Raw genomic sequence first — 16293 nt, forward strand, 5'->3', positions numbered from 1 at the left:
TCACCTGATAGTTCCTTGCGTTGTTTTATTAAGCAATGACTTATTGTGTATTTTCCCCAAAAGCTCTGCTATTCTATATACCAGAGTGGCTAACCTGCCACCCTCTAGATGTCGCTGGACTCTATTTCCCATCATCCCCAGACAGCATAAGCAGCAGTCAAGGCTGATGAGAGCTGGAATCCAACACTGAGTGCCACAGGTTAGCTATCTCTGCTATAGATAGGAGAGTGGTAGTACTTCCGGGGGTATGGGCACGTTGTGCTCCTTCTGGGGTAGTTTGTCCACCTTTGGTCCCCACCCTGCACTCAGCTGTCACCTGTGGTTCCCAGAAGCTGTTAGCAATGTCACAGCAGCCACACCCTGGGAAACCAGTGCAGTGATGCCTAACAAACAAAAGGGACTTCACTATGGATTTCACCCATCTGGGTTATCCAATGTATGTCACTGTGAGGCTCTCTGACAGAATAATCCCACACTGGCCTAAAGGCATAACCTTGCTGATACGTCTAGTCAGTGCCTAGATGGGTGATAGCCTGTACACTTTCTTGGGCTCCATTATGGAGGAAAAGCAGAAGATAATGTATATTTTAAAATGTGGGATATGGAAGTGTAATTAGTAGGCAAGACAGACAGATAAATGAATGAATATATCCAACACAGAGTTCTGAAATAAATTATGAATTGGCACAATGAAATATTTTCAACTGCTGTCAGCTTTGTCTTCAGAAATTCTCTTCTGTCACTTCTGCTTTTGTTTTTCTCCTTTTCCTGGTTTCTTCTTCATAGGAACAGAGCATTTTAATGGGAAACTACCATGGCAAATTATAGAATGTGCTTTAGGGTTGCTTCAGTGCATATCTTTTTCATGAAGTTATTGAGGAAGTTCTCATGCTGTCCATATAAGGCAATTTGTTTGGCAAGAACTGGCAATATATATTTTTAGAATTGAATTGTGTTTTATAGTATTGGAGGAAACAGATTATCTAGTCCAGCTGTTTTTGAAGTCCAAGGATTCTCCATCACAAAGCTTTGCTCCAACTGGTTAAACTGGGAAGGGCAAATGAGCAGAGGGAGAAAGCCCCAGGGTGGTAACAGTTGGGGGGGGGTGTACCTGAGCTCAAGAACAATCGCATAGTACTTTTGTTCCAAACCATTCAATATTTAATTTCCAGCTGTAGTGATATCTTTTGTCTCATGTGGAGAAGCATCTCTTACTTTCAAATCTTAGAAGAAAAATAAATTTTGGTTGAAATAATTTGTTTCTTAACCAACAAAAAATCAATTTTTCCCTCCATTTTTTGAATCTTAAAGAAAATAAAAATATAAATATATAAATTAAATGAAATTTTTAGCATGTATATTTGTATAGTTGGTGGCTGTAGCTTATTTAAAAACTACAGCTCATAAATGTTTGATCATTGCTAGGGTCTAGGGAATTGCACACAGAATCACAGATTTATAGAACATATTCATAGAATGATAGAATTGTATGTAGAGTCAGAAGGGGCCTCGAGGAATCTCAGCTAAAGCATCAATGACAGTTGGCCATCCAACCTATGCTTAAAAATCTCCAAGGGAGTCCATTCCATTGTCGAACAGCTCTTACTGTCAGAAATTTCTTCCTGATGTTTAGTCAGAATCTTGTAACTTGAATCCATTGGTTCGGGTCCTAGCCACTGGATCACAAGGAAACAAGCTTGCTCCATCTTCTATGTGACTGCCCTTTAGATATCTGAAGATGGTTACCATATCTCCTCTCAGTCTCCTCTTACTCAGGCCAAACATGCATAGCTCCCTCAACCGTTCCTCATCAGGCTTGGTTTCCAGACCCTTGATCATCTTGGCCGCCCTTCTCTTCTACCCAATTTAATCTTCTACCCATTTTTAAATAAGGAGATACTTGGGGGAATCAGAGATCAGTAGATGTTCATATACAAGTCTGTAAGACTTGCTACATATGTTCTCTGAGGGCATGGTTCCTATTAAAAAAAAGCTTCCACCTGAAATTCCCATTGGAACCAAGACTTGAGAGAAGACTTCTTTGAATCAGGAGAAACTAGTTGCATGCTGAAATACAGTAGAGTTTTCATTTCAATAACTTCATTGAATGGCAACTTTTCACTCTTTTGCCCAGTAGTAGTCTCTTTGCACAATGCCTTTGTACAAGTAAGGATCAACTGCTATATTGTTAACTGAATACTTCATCAATCAATGTGTTAGACGAGAAGTGTAATTAAGAATCAAGGGTCTACCTGTTCATTTTCAGAATTCTTGGGTTACTTTTTCCCATGGAAATTATCAGCTGTTGGCAATTTACCAGAATTAACAACTGTAAAAATACCAGACTTGTGCACTGCATTTTTTTTTTCATACCCTGACTGGAATGCATATGAAGTTAACAAAAATAATTCCAGTAAGTGGAGTAAGCTTCTAATCCATGAGGACTCATTGACAAGCAAAGCTTTGCAGGAAAAAATGCTTAGGTCATTGCAGAGCCAACCACGAGCTGTCACACTGGAATCATTCTTCATGGACCAAACAAAATTGCTTTCATGCATTTCACCAGTAATACCTCAAGTTTTACAAAAGCTTAAAAAAAAAGTTTGGGAAAACCACCCAAGAATAAAAAGGAGAGAGAGAGAGAGAGGGAGGGAGGGAGGGAGGGAGGGAGGGAGGGAGGGAGAGAAATGCAGTTCCTAGTATCTTGCACCCTGGAGGTGTCTGGAATTCAGGAGGGCTTCCTATATAAACATAGCTCTCTCTGTAGGATTCATGCTTAGTGTTAAAGGAGCTTTATTAAAATTGCCGCAAGAGTTTGCATATGAACTGAGCTGAACTTCATGAACAAAAGCAAGTTAAGACTTCTTACCAATGTAAAGGCATAATTTGCTGCAACTCTTGAGCCAAGCACTTTTGAAAAGAATTTCAGGTCTCAGGTTTCATACCCGGTGTCCCCAGATACAGTATGTCCCACTCCTGGGATTCCCATAGGCATCTGATTGTCCACTAAAAGAACAGAATGCTGGACTAAGCAAGACTTTGGTTTGAGCCAGAAGGACTACTCTTATGTTCTTATGGAAAGCTCACAAGCAGACCCAACTTGGACTCTCTTGTAGCCTGATTCACCTTGCTCCAGGTTTTGTAGCAATAATAGCTGTGTGCCTAAGTCTAGACATAATATATTAGACATACCATGGTTTGTTCTAACCATAAGCCCCACATTACAATGTGACCTTCCAGGTGTAAAATATGCAAACCATTGCTTAGAGCTGCTTGTCTAGTGTTTCCCATCTGCTCTGTACTCAGCTTCAGAGCTGAGACTTGGCTTAGTGCTGTGCGTGAGCCAAGCCATTAAAGCTAGGGTTGCCATATTTCCAAAAGTGAAAATCTGAACACAAAAGTTTTATTATTATTATTATTATTATTATTATTATTATTATTATTAAAATAATTTTCATTTATATACATTTCAGTAGTTTAACCATAGTTCTAACATTTCTAACCTCGACTTCCTTCTTCCTCTTTCTTCGGTTCCTTAAATTTATTTTATCATTTCCTGCATATTTTAACTTAACTTATTCTTTTATTCATCTATTTTGATTATATGTTCTTTTGAAACTGCAGATTATTAAAATAATCTTACCAATGTCTTTATCTGTTGGACATAAAAGTTGTTCAGGAGCTTTTTTTTTTTAGTTTTGCCCAAAGTTGTTGATCTCTCTCTCCCCCCCCCCTTTGTTCTTTGAAAATTTTTGGAGTTATTCTTATGCAATTTTGCCAAAATCTGTGCTTCCGATGTATGGCAGCCCTAATTAAAGCAAGTCATTATTTACCTATACAGTGGTACCTCGGGTTACATATGCTTCAGGTTACAGATGCTTCAGGTTACAGACTCTGCTAACACAGAAATAGTACCTCAGGTTAAGAACTTTCCTTCAGGATGAGAACAGAAATCGCACTGCGGCAGCGCGGCAGCAGCGGGAGGCCCCATTAGCTAAAGTGGTGCTTCAGGTTAAGAACAGTTTCAGGTTAAGAACAGACTTCTGGAACGAATTAAGTACGTAACCTGAGGTACCACTGTACAAGCCATGGTGCCATGTGAAATCTGAACTACAAAAGGATTTGACCATGGGTTCTTCACATTTCAGTCCTGTTGGATTTCCTGGGGCTTCCTTAGAAGCACATGGGAATTTTATAATTCAAGTCTTGACAAGCCTGGGTTGCTGCCCAAACTGGGGGGAAAGCCTTTATCATATAAACACAGGGGCATCTGTTGATCAAACAATTCCTGTCTCTAAGGTTTGAGTTCCTAAAGTTCTGCTGCTTCCCCCTTTTAATTACTTGAATTCTTTAAAAGAAAAAGAAGAAAAAGATACGCACATGTCATGAGTAAATAGCCCCCTCCAGACATCATTAGGAGGTGTTTAAAAATCTTGTAGGGAAATTGCATTTCAAATAATTCAATTAGATTGGCGAGTGCCAACTTTGATATCAGCAAAGCCTAACCATGTAAACAGAAAAAAGCAGGTATTGTTTTTGGCACATTTTCCACTGAACTTGGATGATTACCATTTTGCTATTCGGGACCTTTGCAAGCAGGCGAAGCTGTAAAGGAGTCCACTGGAACCATTCATGTTATGGATTAACTACTTACAGCTACTCGGGGTTGTGCGCTGGGCCTCTTTCTCACAGGGGGGAGTTATTCATATCCTTTGGAAAACGCTGCTGATAATTAGTACTTTGTATGGCAGTGAGCTCACTCACATTACACAAGATTAGTGCTTTATTAAACGAGCAGACTGGTCTCTGCAGCCAGATTGTGTCTCACCCCTGGCTCGCTGGCAGCAAGGAAACAGGCGCATTGCCACTTTAAAACTGTCCAGAGACCTATGCTCATTTCGCTTCCCTTCCATGCAGACACATTTCACATGTTTATAATATGGGTTTTCAGGATGCCAATGGGAAGAGGCAATGTTGCAACAAAAGGAAACAGAAGTTCTTTATGCGAAAAGAACAAAGCATTTTCTTTCTTTCTTTCTTTCTTTCTTTCTTTCTTTCTTTCTTTCTTTCTTTCTTTCTTCAGTTTTACCCTACACAAATCCGTGCCTGTGCCCCTTTCAGAGAGAGCATAAAGGAAGGTGGGGGGGGGGGGGAGAGACCGTGAGCCTTCCATGGAAGAAAGTTGCCTGGGAGAGTTAAATAAAACAAACAACCCCCGCTTGAGAGTGCTGTAGGCAGACTGCAGACAAAAAGCCTGTTGTGCCAAAGACCCCCGGGACCCTCGAATAAAAGGATTTTAAAACTTAGCAAATATTTTCATTTTTGGTTGGTACGGCTTCAATTTAAGATACCCATTTGACCTACTCTGAGGAAGAGGAGGGGAAAGCCTGCCACTATAATTACTTGAAACATATTGTTTGGTGACAAAATTGTGTTTATTTTGCTCAAACTAGTAAAGACGCCACTCACACAGGCATTTGTTTGTATTTTTTGCTTAGTGAAACAAGGTAGCCCATTACCTTCAAGCAGCATATATATATGGGCGTTCTGCTTTGTTTTTTAATCTTTGGGCTGGAACAAATGAATCCTAGAAGGCAGAAGCAGATTTAGCCTGGAAGTGTCCCTCTTTTCCAGAAACGTCCCTGATTTAGAGAAGCCGTCCCGGTTTCTTATTTGAGTCCAGAATGTCCCACTTAGGATGTACCTATTTTCATTGGATAAATGTTCAAGGCCTTAGTTTTAACCTCCTCAGTTCTTCAAAGACTCAGACTAATATACCTCAGTGACTGCATCTCCCAATTCCAGCTGCATGCTTCAGATCCAACCTTGCCATGTGAGCCAATAATATGTGCTGTGAAAAACAGGCCTTTGTGGTGGTTGTCCTGAGAGTGTGAAGTGTTCTTGCTTTCCTTGGCCTCTTCCTGTTTTTTTGGAAAGGCTACAAGGTGCTGCTTTTATGATTGCCATTTGGTATAACCGGATTTTTTTTAATTGTTAATTATGTTTTTGCAAAGCTGGGCATACACTAACTGAATTGTCTGCTGTTTTTCATGTTATAGTTGTGACAAGTTGGAAAAGCCATTTTAATCACAGAGACCCGTAAAGTGTGTAGGATGGATAGGTAGGCAGGCTGTTTCTTCATTGTCTGACAGGGCTGGCCCAAGATATTTTGCTGCCTGGGGCAAAAAGCAAGGTGGCACCCCATCCCATTCAATGTACAGAAGCTGACTGGAGTGGCCGTCAAATCTTTCAACACTTGTGACAGGACGGCATCCTCCACCATATCCGCAACAGAGGGCAGCAGCTGGGCTTAGAGGGTGCAGAGCAGTCTGTGTGGGACACACAGATCTGTCACTCAGCACCTTGTAGCCACTGCCTGCTCCCCTGTATTTTCCACCTAAAGTGGCTGCCTCCCTTTGTCTAATGGTAGGGTGGGTCCTGTTGCCTGTTGCGATACTATGGCACAAATGTCTGAAATGGGAATTTTTGAGCGTAGTCTTCAGTGATGAATGGTTTGTTGTTGTTTTTTTTTGTAAACTGCTGATGTAACAAAACCAGTTGCTTGAATCTGCATTTTATTAAGACTTGCTCTAAAAACCCAGTTCCTCTCTTTGTTCTTCCTTCTCGTTTCCTCTCCCAGCTAGAGACACCATACCATTAAGCACACGAAGGAAATGGGAAGATTGTGATTGATTTCCTTGGTATTTGTGCTGAGCACTAAAGGAATCACATCTTTCCGGTGTATTAAAGCTCTTAACCTCCTTTAATCAAGGACGTTTATTATCCTGGTTCAGCAACGAGTAAACAGCTCCATCTAGTGGGGATTTTCCGTGACGCTGAATAAGCATTTACACTGAGCTGATCTCTTCAAGTTTTGGTGGAAAATAGCTTTAAATCCCCAAATGATTGCTCCCCAATAGCAAAATAAAAATTCAGAGCATTTAATTTTATTTTTTTACATAAGGCACTTTTTTATACTAGGAAATCATTGTGAGACATGTGGAAAACATATCTCGGAAGATATATGTGCTGAGAGATCCACAGGCTTAAAATTTGGCATGCAGTCAGAAAGTTAATAGTATCCCACATCCTAATAAGTCATGTTAGGCCCTTTCATGTGGAGGATTCTCAGGTGTCTGGTGTGCAAAACTCCGTGTACCTGAGGTACACATGTAATATTTACCCTAGTCCAATCAGCAGACTCCAGTAGGAGGGAGCTAATAAGATTTTATGTGGGTGGCACATCCAAAGTAGAGACTTGTATAACTTTTTGTCTGTCCTGCATTAAAGTATGCAGATCTGCTTTCTGAATGTTCCCATCAACTCTCTTATTTTTTTACTCAGAGTGGCACGTTTAACCATGCAACTAGATTAGATCTATCCTCCCCTGATTCATGGTAGCCTCCTGGGGAATTCCAATGATACATTTGTCTTTTCCCACCTCTGTGTGTGAATTGGCAGCACACATAAATTCATCAATCGTAGCTGTTGGGATGGGAGAATATCTCTCTTCTGTTCTGTGCAACATCTCCGCCTTGATTCAGAAGGGGAAGGTGGAGTTTGTACACTTTTTCAAGTCTGGCAAAACCTGCTGGTTACACTGTACAAACACATGACTCCTAAACACACTGTTTTTGTGTGTGCTTAGGATTTTTGAACGTACATAATAACATGTGAAGGAGACAAACACATCTGTCAAACTGGTACACTTAGGCACTGATCTTAAACACCAGGCTTGGGGAACTAGTAGCTCTCCAGCTCTTGATGGACTTCATATCCCATCAGCCCAACCAGGGATGGGAGGGCTACAGGTTCGCTACCCCTGTAATGCAAACTGTGATGCCCCATTGAATACACTGCAACCTATTTCTGGGTTGACAAGTCTCTTGACTCTCTTATCATTGCACCTATATAGTACACGTTGATAAAAATGTTTGTAGCTTGCACACTTTAGGTGTGCATTTAAAAACCATGTTTGTTTTTGCTACATCTAAAAAGTGCCATGGGCAATGTGCAGTGTTACACTAATTAAAAGCTGCCTTCAGTGGAACCAAAGCCACGCTTAGTTCATTATGAATCAGCTCAGTCTGAACTTACTAAACTAAGGCCACCCTTGATAGGCCAACTTTCAGACAACCCAGCTGTTCATGTGGGCAGTGGAAGGGCTTTACTTGAAGCTAAATAAACTTCAGAAGAAATTTACCAGTGTAGGAAGCACACTTTCTAGATAAAAACCTGAAAGGTCTTATCTGCCTCAGTGGAAGAGTTTTTTTCCTAATAGATAGGAGGGATTATGGGAAAGACAACACTAGTTAATGAAGGTTTCCGGTGTTCAATTTTAAAGCACTCACTGATAAATGCTAGGCTTATTTTGCTTTGCTTTGAAGGTGTCCTTGGCTTCTTGGGTTTTATGAAAGGCTTGTAACATTCCCCCTGCCCACATAGACAAAAAATTTCCAGGGGATAGTGGAAGGAAGAGAAAGAAAACCTCAGTTCTCTTAAGGAAGCATTTAAAGAAGCTGAAAATTAAATGACTGACTTACTTAATTTTGGGACTTGTTTATTAGAAAGAGCCACATCCTTGATATTGGATGCTCATTGGTTTCTCACACAACGGTCAAGTAATTATGCTTTCTGCATTGGCAGTTGATTTAGTCGCGGTTCATTACACTCTGTGCCATTGACTGCTCTGGAATGTGAAATCCCAACTATTGATCCCAGGCACTTGGTGGGGATTTCAGAGATAAAAGGGATAGCTGTTATCATTCAGTATCTATTGCATTGCTTAGATACTGTTCAGGACAGATTCACCTTGACAACATTTAAACAACTGAAGAGCCATGAGAATTACTTATTGGTTACCCAAGTAACTAAGCTGCTATAAAGCCAGAATAGGTTAGGCTATATGCAAAAGATTTCAAGAAAGAAAAGCTAGAGTTGTATATTTTGGATGTGCGTCGTGAGTGAATGACAAAAGTTAGCAAGCAGCTAACAAAACCAATTGTTGTTTTTATCTTGCTTTGTCTAAATGCAGTTTCAAGAAAGGATTTCTGTATCTCTTGTGGCATGGAGCAGTATCATTTAACTGAAACTTAAATGTTAGATACCATAGAAATGAGTAGCAGTAGGAACACAGTCCTATAACTAATAAGGAATGACCACACTACTGTATATACTTTCTCTGAAAGAATGATAAATTATTGGAAAGTGGTGCTTAGTTGGCGATGCAGAAAGCAGCTTAAATTTCCTGTAATGAATCTCACCAAGAAAGATCTATGTGAAAGCCAGCATGGGATTATAGTTTGGATGTCCAATTAGGACTGGAGAGTCGCAGATTTAAGTCTACCCTCGGCCATAAAGTTAATATAGTGACCATGGGCCAGCTAATGTTCCTCAGCTTAACCTACTTTACAGGGTAGTTTGAAAAATATGGGTAGCATGCACCATCCTAAATTCTCCCAAACTGGGGTTGCCTCTTCTATGCTGGTGCCTTCTACAATACGTCTGCATCATCTAAAAATCAAAGACACTGTGCTTTTGACTTCAGAACTCTTGTTCAATTAACTTGCAAATTCAATGTATTGATGAACTATTTAATTAATTAAAGCTTGTAAACAAATCAACTTAGAGAGAAGCCCCTGTTGGTGAAGCAACCACAATCCATTGCTTTGTTCTTTTCTTGTGGGGAGGCCCAGAGGTTGAGCAAAGTGTGTCCTTCCCTTCAACCGATGACAATGTGCTGCCATAGGATTGTGCCATTTCTGCATGCATTGGGAAATGGGCTTTGAACATGGTGCTTCCATGACCACTCCCCATTTTACCCAGCTTCCCTTCCCTTTAGCAGGATTCCCCAACAACAGCATCTGTCATCTAAGGCAGCTGCTTCAGTTAGCCTAATGGTAGGGCCGGCCGTGCACCCACTTGCTTTTCAGGAAATGGAGTACAGGAGAGCTTGGGTTCAAATGGATGTCAAAGCTGGAAGTACCAAAAATCTGTTGAGAACATCTAACCATCTAGCTCAGCATCCTGGGCTATGCTGGTTTTGCTTCGGCATATGCTATTTTATCTTTACCAGTGCTTTCCACCAGTTTTCCAGAGACTAATATTAAGTGAAGTGACCTGTAATTTCCAGGATCCTCTTCCCCTCCACCCCCCCTTTTTAAATCGTGTTACATTGGCTACTTTCCAGTCCTCAGGTATGGAAGCTGATCTTAGGGACAAGTTGTATATACTTGTTAGAAGATTGGCAATGTCACATTTCAGTTCTCATCTGTTGACACTTGTATGTGAGGATCACTCCCGTAAAGATCTCTGTGCATTTTGTTTCATATTCTTGATGCCCTGTATATTACCCCAAGCAGAACCACTCTGCACACACAGAACATATCCCCACATGCCATTGTATCTGTGGAAGCTTGCTGTTGTACCTGGATCATCCTTGAATTGATTTAAGTACAAAAGCGAGACTTTTAGCTGATGGCTTCATTCATCTATTAAAGCATAACACTTTATTTCTTCATTTATACAAAGATGTAACTTAGCTGGAAAGTAACTGGGAAAGGGGTATTGTTTTTGTATCCGCCTGTTCATTTGGCTGGCTGAGCTTCAAAAATATAAGACATTGTTCTGTGCCAAAACTGGAAATGAAACATTCTGTTTCTCTTCCATGTGTTATTTGAAGAATACAGAAATAGAATAAAATAGAAAGTACAAAGACATGGAGCACAAACCACAGCAATGTTGCCTGCATGAGCCCTGTTGAAATTAGTTGATGGAAATCAGTTGAAAGCTTCTGCACAAGACACTTCCATGAATATACCAGGAGACGCTCCCATGAAATGATGTCCATTTTCACCTAAATCTATTAAAAGATATAGCTGGATCACGTTCCCATTAGTAGCCTTGCTCATGCATCAGTTAACTGATACTGTGGTTGCCGAAATCCCAACCCTTAAAGTCTTGCGGCAGATTGTAGTTGTGGAGCTTAGTGAAAGATTGAGGTCCTTTCTTGTCATCAGAAAGTTCATTTATCTACTATTATTTTCCATCCTACTAGGGAGGGGTTGTACCTCTGGTGGGGGGTACATTGTGCTGCTTCTGGGGTAGTTTGCCTACCTTTGGTCCTCACCCTGCACTCGGCTCTCACCTATGGCTCCTAAAAGCTGTCTGCAAGTGACAGTAGCCACACCACAGGAAATGGTTTTGACTGGCCGGCTAAACCAGGTGAGGGTAGCTGATGGGTCTCAAACCCTCAGTGAGTTAGAGACTTTCCCTGCATGCCAAGACAGGCTCCAGCGGATTGGGTGGGCAAGGCAGTCTAACAGTCTAACAGTTATGAAGACACTTTCAGTACATGCTGTAGAGGGCAGTGAGAGGCAGATGGGGCTCATCAACCTGGGAAGGTAGCACATCTTGGAGGACATAGGAGCCAAGTCTTAGGGGCTGAAGTTCCTTCACCCCACCCATAAAATATTTAAGGAGGCTCGGGCCTCCCAAAGTTAATGGACATTGTCATTCAAACAGTGCATGTGTTCTGTGTGATGGGATCAGTTATGCACGGCAGGGCTTACCTGGGTCACACCAATATTTTATTCAAGTTGGTACCCCTGGAGAAGGAAAATGTTCACTGCCTTGCGGGATATCTTTGGGAGAAGAAAAGGTTCATGAGCAAACAAATGCAGAGCTGGATGGCGCCTTGTACACCACCTTCCAAAAATTCCTGCAGCTTAGCTGATGCTAAACATATTGCTCTGCTTTCTTTGGACCACATCAACGAGGCCAAAAGAGAGGTCTTGTTGTCTAGGCAGCCCAGAACCTCCGTACACACTGCAGGGCACCCAGGGGAGGTCACTTCAGTGTTGCTAATGCAGTAGTTGGACTTCACCCCCAGAGGTGTGCTCAATTATCTCTGGAGACAGACGAATGCCAACAACAAGAAGCACGTGATGCCACACAGGTAGTGGCAAAATGTAAAGCTTGCCTTGATCATATGAGCTGTGGTCCTCCAGATATTGTTGATCTATAGTTCTCTCCAACCCTGGTCACTGGCCATGTTAGTTGGGACTGATGGGAGTTGGGAGTCCAACAACAACTGGAGGGCCACAGTTGCCTCACCAGAGCCATCTGAGCACCATCTGCACTGGGATCTTCCAATAACCGGTCTGCATCAGTTAAACCTGACTTCCACCCATATTTGTAAAAGGAGGAATCAAGCCCCCAATGCACTTGTCTTGTGCCATGTTTTAATGCAGGCCGAGGGAACCGTTTCTGAAGGCTTATCTCCCCATCAGTGATGCTTGCCTAAATAAGGAAATGGAAAAGTTCAATATGTGTAGCATGGAGAGTTAAGAAAGCATTTCAGGAGTCTGGAACCTCCTCTGTTAAGTGGTTCTGGCATTAGTAAAAAGCAGCATGCGGGTCAGAAAGCCAAAGTAAATGTGCACAGTGATGATATCAGCTGTGAGGCAACAGCACGTTACGGCTGGGGATGTGGTGCAATCTTGCAAAATCCATTCCATGGGACTGAAGGGCCTTGCCAGCAGCATATGCAAGCCAGGGCTCACGGCTGTTATTGCAGGCCCTTGATGTAAAGGCTCTTGAATCTTTGTTGGCTGGAATGTAACGTCTTGAAATCCCAGGGCTGCCATTTCTGCCAGGAATTGACCACCAGCATCCCCTACTAGCATATGGAAACTAAAATGAATGTTCAGCTATTGGAGGAAAAGGTGTTACTTAGAGGCTTGGCTACAGAGTGACTGAAGTCACTTAGCTTTGGATGAGGCTTGCAAAATAAGCCCTGACTCTTGCAGTTATATTCAGAGTTTTGCACCTGGTTAGAAAGCAAGTCAGTTCATTGCTTGGGATAGAATTGTAGAGTTGGAAAGGACCCTGAGGGAGTCTGTTCTGCTGTCAAGCAGCTCTTGCTGTCAGAAACTTCTTCCTGATGTTTAGTTAGAATCTCCTAGAAGACCAATGTGTATTATACCATGATACCAGGCAAGAATGATCCTATGCATATTTATATAGGAAAAAAAGACGCTGTAGTTTAGTGGGTCTTACTCACAGATAAGTAAGCATAAGACTGTAGCACTAGCCTTATGGCAATTAAAATGTTTTATAGCCTGGCACAGACAATACTTTTAACGCAGCCCAATTTAGAAGTCTACAGTTCACTTGCCTGTATACATAAAATGCTATTATTGACATACTGGAGGAAATACGACACTAAAATACTATACAGTATTCAAAATACTATATCCCGCTTTTCCACAGCCAGGATAATTAAGCACCACTTTTGTGTGATGCATTAACTTTATTAGTAAAATGTTCTCAGAAAGACATTATGTTTGGATTACTAGATAAAGAATTAAAGGAAAACAATTTGTACTTTTTATAAGCATGTAAGTGGACCAGCTCCAAGAAGTAAGCACTGAGATTAAATAAAAGCACTTGTGAACTGTGCCATTATGACCATTTAAGGGACAGAGTGACTGGTACGTGCCAGGTATTTATGAGGATTCTTGCTCTTCTAGAAACTTATTTTTATCCACCATTAATTTCTACTTGAAATGAAAGTTTTGTAGCACCACAGAGAAAAGCTAAAAAGATTTCAAGTATTCTCCCTCTCTTTTCCTGGTCACTCATATATCTGTACCTGTACGCAAGACAAAGAATAGTACAATGTAGTACTTATTCTGCCGTAGTCCTATTTATTCAGATAAAGAGTTTTGAAACGTTGTTGATGTTTAGTCGTGACCCCATGGACCAGAGCACGCCATGCACTTCTGTCTTCCACTGCCTCCCGCAGTTTGGTCAAACTCATGCTGGTAGCTTCGAGAACACTGTCCAACCATCTCATCCTCTGTCGTCCCCTTCTCCTTGTGCCCTCAATCTTTCCCAATATGTTTTGAATATGTTTTGAAACATATTCTAATGCTATGCATTACAGAAATGAAAAAGGGATATTTGGCAAGGCAAGCATTTTCTCTCTCTGGGCTATTTGAGAAACAAGACACAAGGCTGTAGTAGTACATACTGGATAGTACATTATGTCCACATGGCAATCTCTGATGGGTGCTTCCATGTTAGACTCTTGACTAAAATTACAGCTTTCTCAGTTATTAATACAAGTATTTCACTATTTTCATGGAGGGATAGAAGATGTGATGGTAACATACCTTTAAAAATTAGAAAATAGGTCAAACAAACAATCCTCCAATATATTTGAAAACTTTCTGATTCCTAAACTAAGGACCTACCCAAATGTGATGCTAAATGCATATTTGCCCTGAGGAGTGGCTGGCCTAAATGTGATGTTAAATGCATCTTTGCAATTGGGAGTGGCCGACGGGGATGGCAGTGGCACTTGGCCTTCTGCCCCTGCTGTTTGTTGCTGGGAGAGGGAGGTTGGCACTGTGAGAACACAGCAGAAGGAGTGCCAGATCAACCTGCCTTGTAGCACTGACTTTTCCCTAGCCTTGCTTTTTACCCTCTCAATCAGCCACAGCATCATCAGTGCCAGGAGACCAGCTGGGTGCTCCTGCTCCTGTGTCCTTGCTTGGTGCTGTAGTCTAAACCACTGAGCCTCTTGGGCTTGCCGATCAGAAGGTCAGTGGCTCAAACCCCCATGACGGGATGAGCTCTCATTGCTTTGTCCCAGCCCCTGCCAAACTAGCAGTTCGAAAGCACACCAGTACAAGTAGATAAATAGAGACCACTGCGACAGGAAGTCAAACGGTGTTTCCGTGCGCTCTGTTTTCCATCACAGTGTCCCATTGTGCCAGAAGCAGTTTAGTTATGCTAACCACATGACCCAGAAAGCTGTCTGTGGACAAACATCGTCTCCCTTGGACTGAAAGCGAGATGAGTGCCACAACCCCATAGTCCCCTTGGCTGGACTTAACCATCGAGGGGTCCTTTACCTTTACCTTACAGTATTTAATGTATACATTTCAAAAAAAATTAAAATAAGAGCTATGGTACTCGGGGAAGGGTAATTAGTGGAATAGCAATGGGTGGAGAACCCTTCCCCATTTACTGTGATCCTGATGAAAATCTCCCCTCTGAAGCTGCTATTTGCATTGGGAGGGAACACTTTATTGACTTATGGGGAAATTTTCTTCCCAGTGCAGATAGCAGCTTCAGAGGGGAGATTTTCCTTGGGACTACGAGGAGGAAGGAAATATTTACACTTCATTGGTCCTTAACTTAGCAAGCCCTGCTTGAATTCAGTTTCTCTTTAACCATGCTTCTGGTATTTTTCTTTATCTTCTTCAGCAATATGAAAACTGGAGACCAAACCAACCAGACAGTTTCTTTTCTTCTGGAGAAGATTGTGTTGTTATAATTTGGCACGAGAATGGCCAGTGGAACGATGTACCATGCAATTATCATCTCACCTACACTTGCAAGAAAGGAACAGGTAAAGATTTTCAGACCAGGGTCACAAATTGCCACATGAAATACACAAGAAGTGCAGGCTTGTGAACTTACGTGTGCAAGTCATAATGTCTGAATACTAGCATATTTCATTGCACGCCAAGCTATGTTAGTGCTGCAGAAATCAGTGCTGGCTGTGTTATTGAAACTGGCTCCATGCCATTACTAAAAATGTGCTGAAACAAATGAATGCATTCTAAGAAGAATTCTTCATCCCAACTTTAGCTTTCTTGTAATTTCATGTTTCAGCTGTGTAAGAGAAAAATGCAATGACATATGACTGCCATCCTAACTCCACTTATTTTAATTCAGCACTGAATTCAATAGGCTTTATTTCTGAGTAGATGTGCTTAGGATTGTGTTGTTCCACTTGTGAGATCCTTCAATGAGCAGAGTTCATTCTCATGGGGGTTTGGTCCCAAGGGTCCCTCATATGAGCAAAAATGCCTATATGCAAAGTACCCCCTTGGAACTGCCCCCCATGAGCAATCCTAGTTTTCTGGAGCTGGCATGCCTTGCCCCCCAAATCAGACAAAGAGCTTAAAAGCTCTTTCGTGGTGGGTAACCCAGGCAGACCTGGCATGAAAAGAGCTTTTAACCTCTGTGCCTTGATTGTGGGGCAAGGCCATCTCAGCATGCTGGTTCTCGGATGCTCTCACAACATCTCAAACGGCCGTCGATGTTCCCGTGAGATTTCACATGAGCCCTCCTAGCCTTCCTCCAATGTTATAAACTTCTAGTGACTATTTAGGAAAGGTTGAAAATTGTTGTAATCAAATTAAGTTATACTTCCAATTAACTAATTTAGTTTTAAAAAATGAAGGCTAGGGGTCCCCACCCCTTTAATCAAACTCT

At 41.6% G+C, this 16293-nt stretch overlaps 1 protein-coding gene across 3 annotated transcripts in view; it reads left to right on the forward strand.

Annotated features, from left to right (window-relative positions):
* Positions 1-16293, forward strand: part of VCAN (versican) — a 136266-nt gene that overhangs the window by 115401 nt on the left and 4572 nt on the right. For all 3 annotated transcript variants that reach the window (XM_082191831.1, XM_082191833.1, XM_082191832.1), the window contains one exon: positions 15277-15421. In XM_082191831.1, coding sequence (XP_082047957.1) covers positions 15277-15421 — 145 coding nt within the window. The remainder of the gene's footprint in view (positions 1-15276; positions 15422-16293) is intronic.

This window comes from Podarcis vaucheri (assembly GCF_965113315.1).
Source record: "Podarcis vaucheri genome assembly, chromosome: 11".
Classification (NCBI taxonomy): Eukaryota; Metazoa; Chordata; class Lepidosauria; order Squamata; family Lacertidae; genus Podarcis; species Podarcis vaucheri.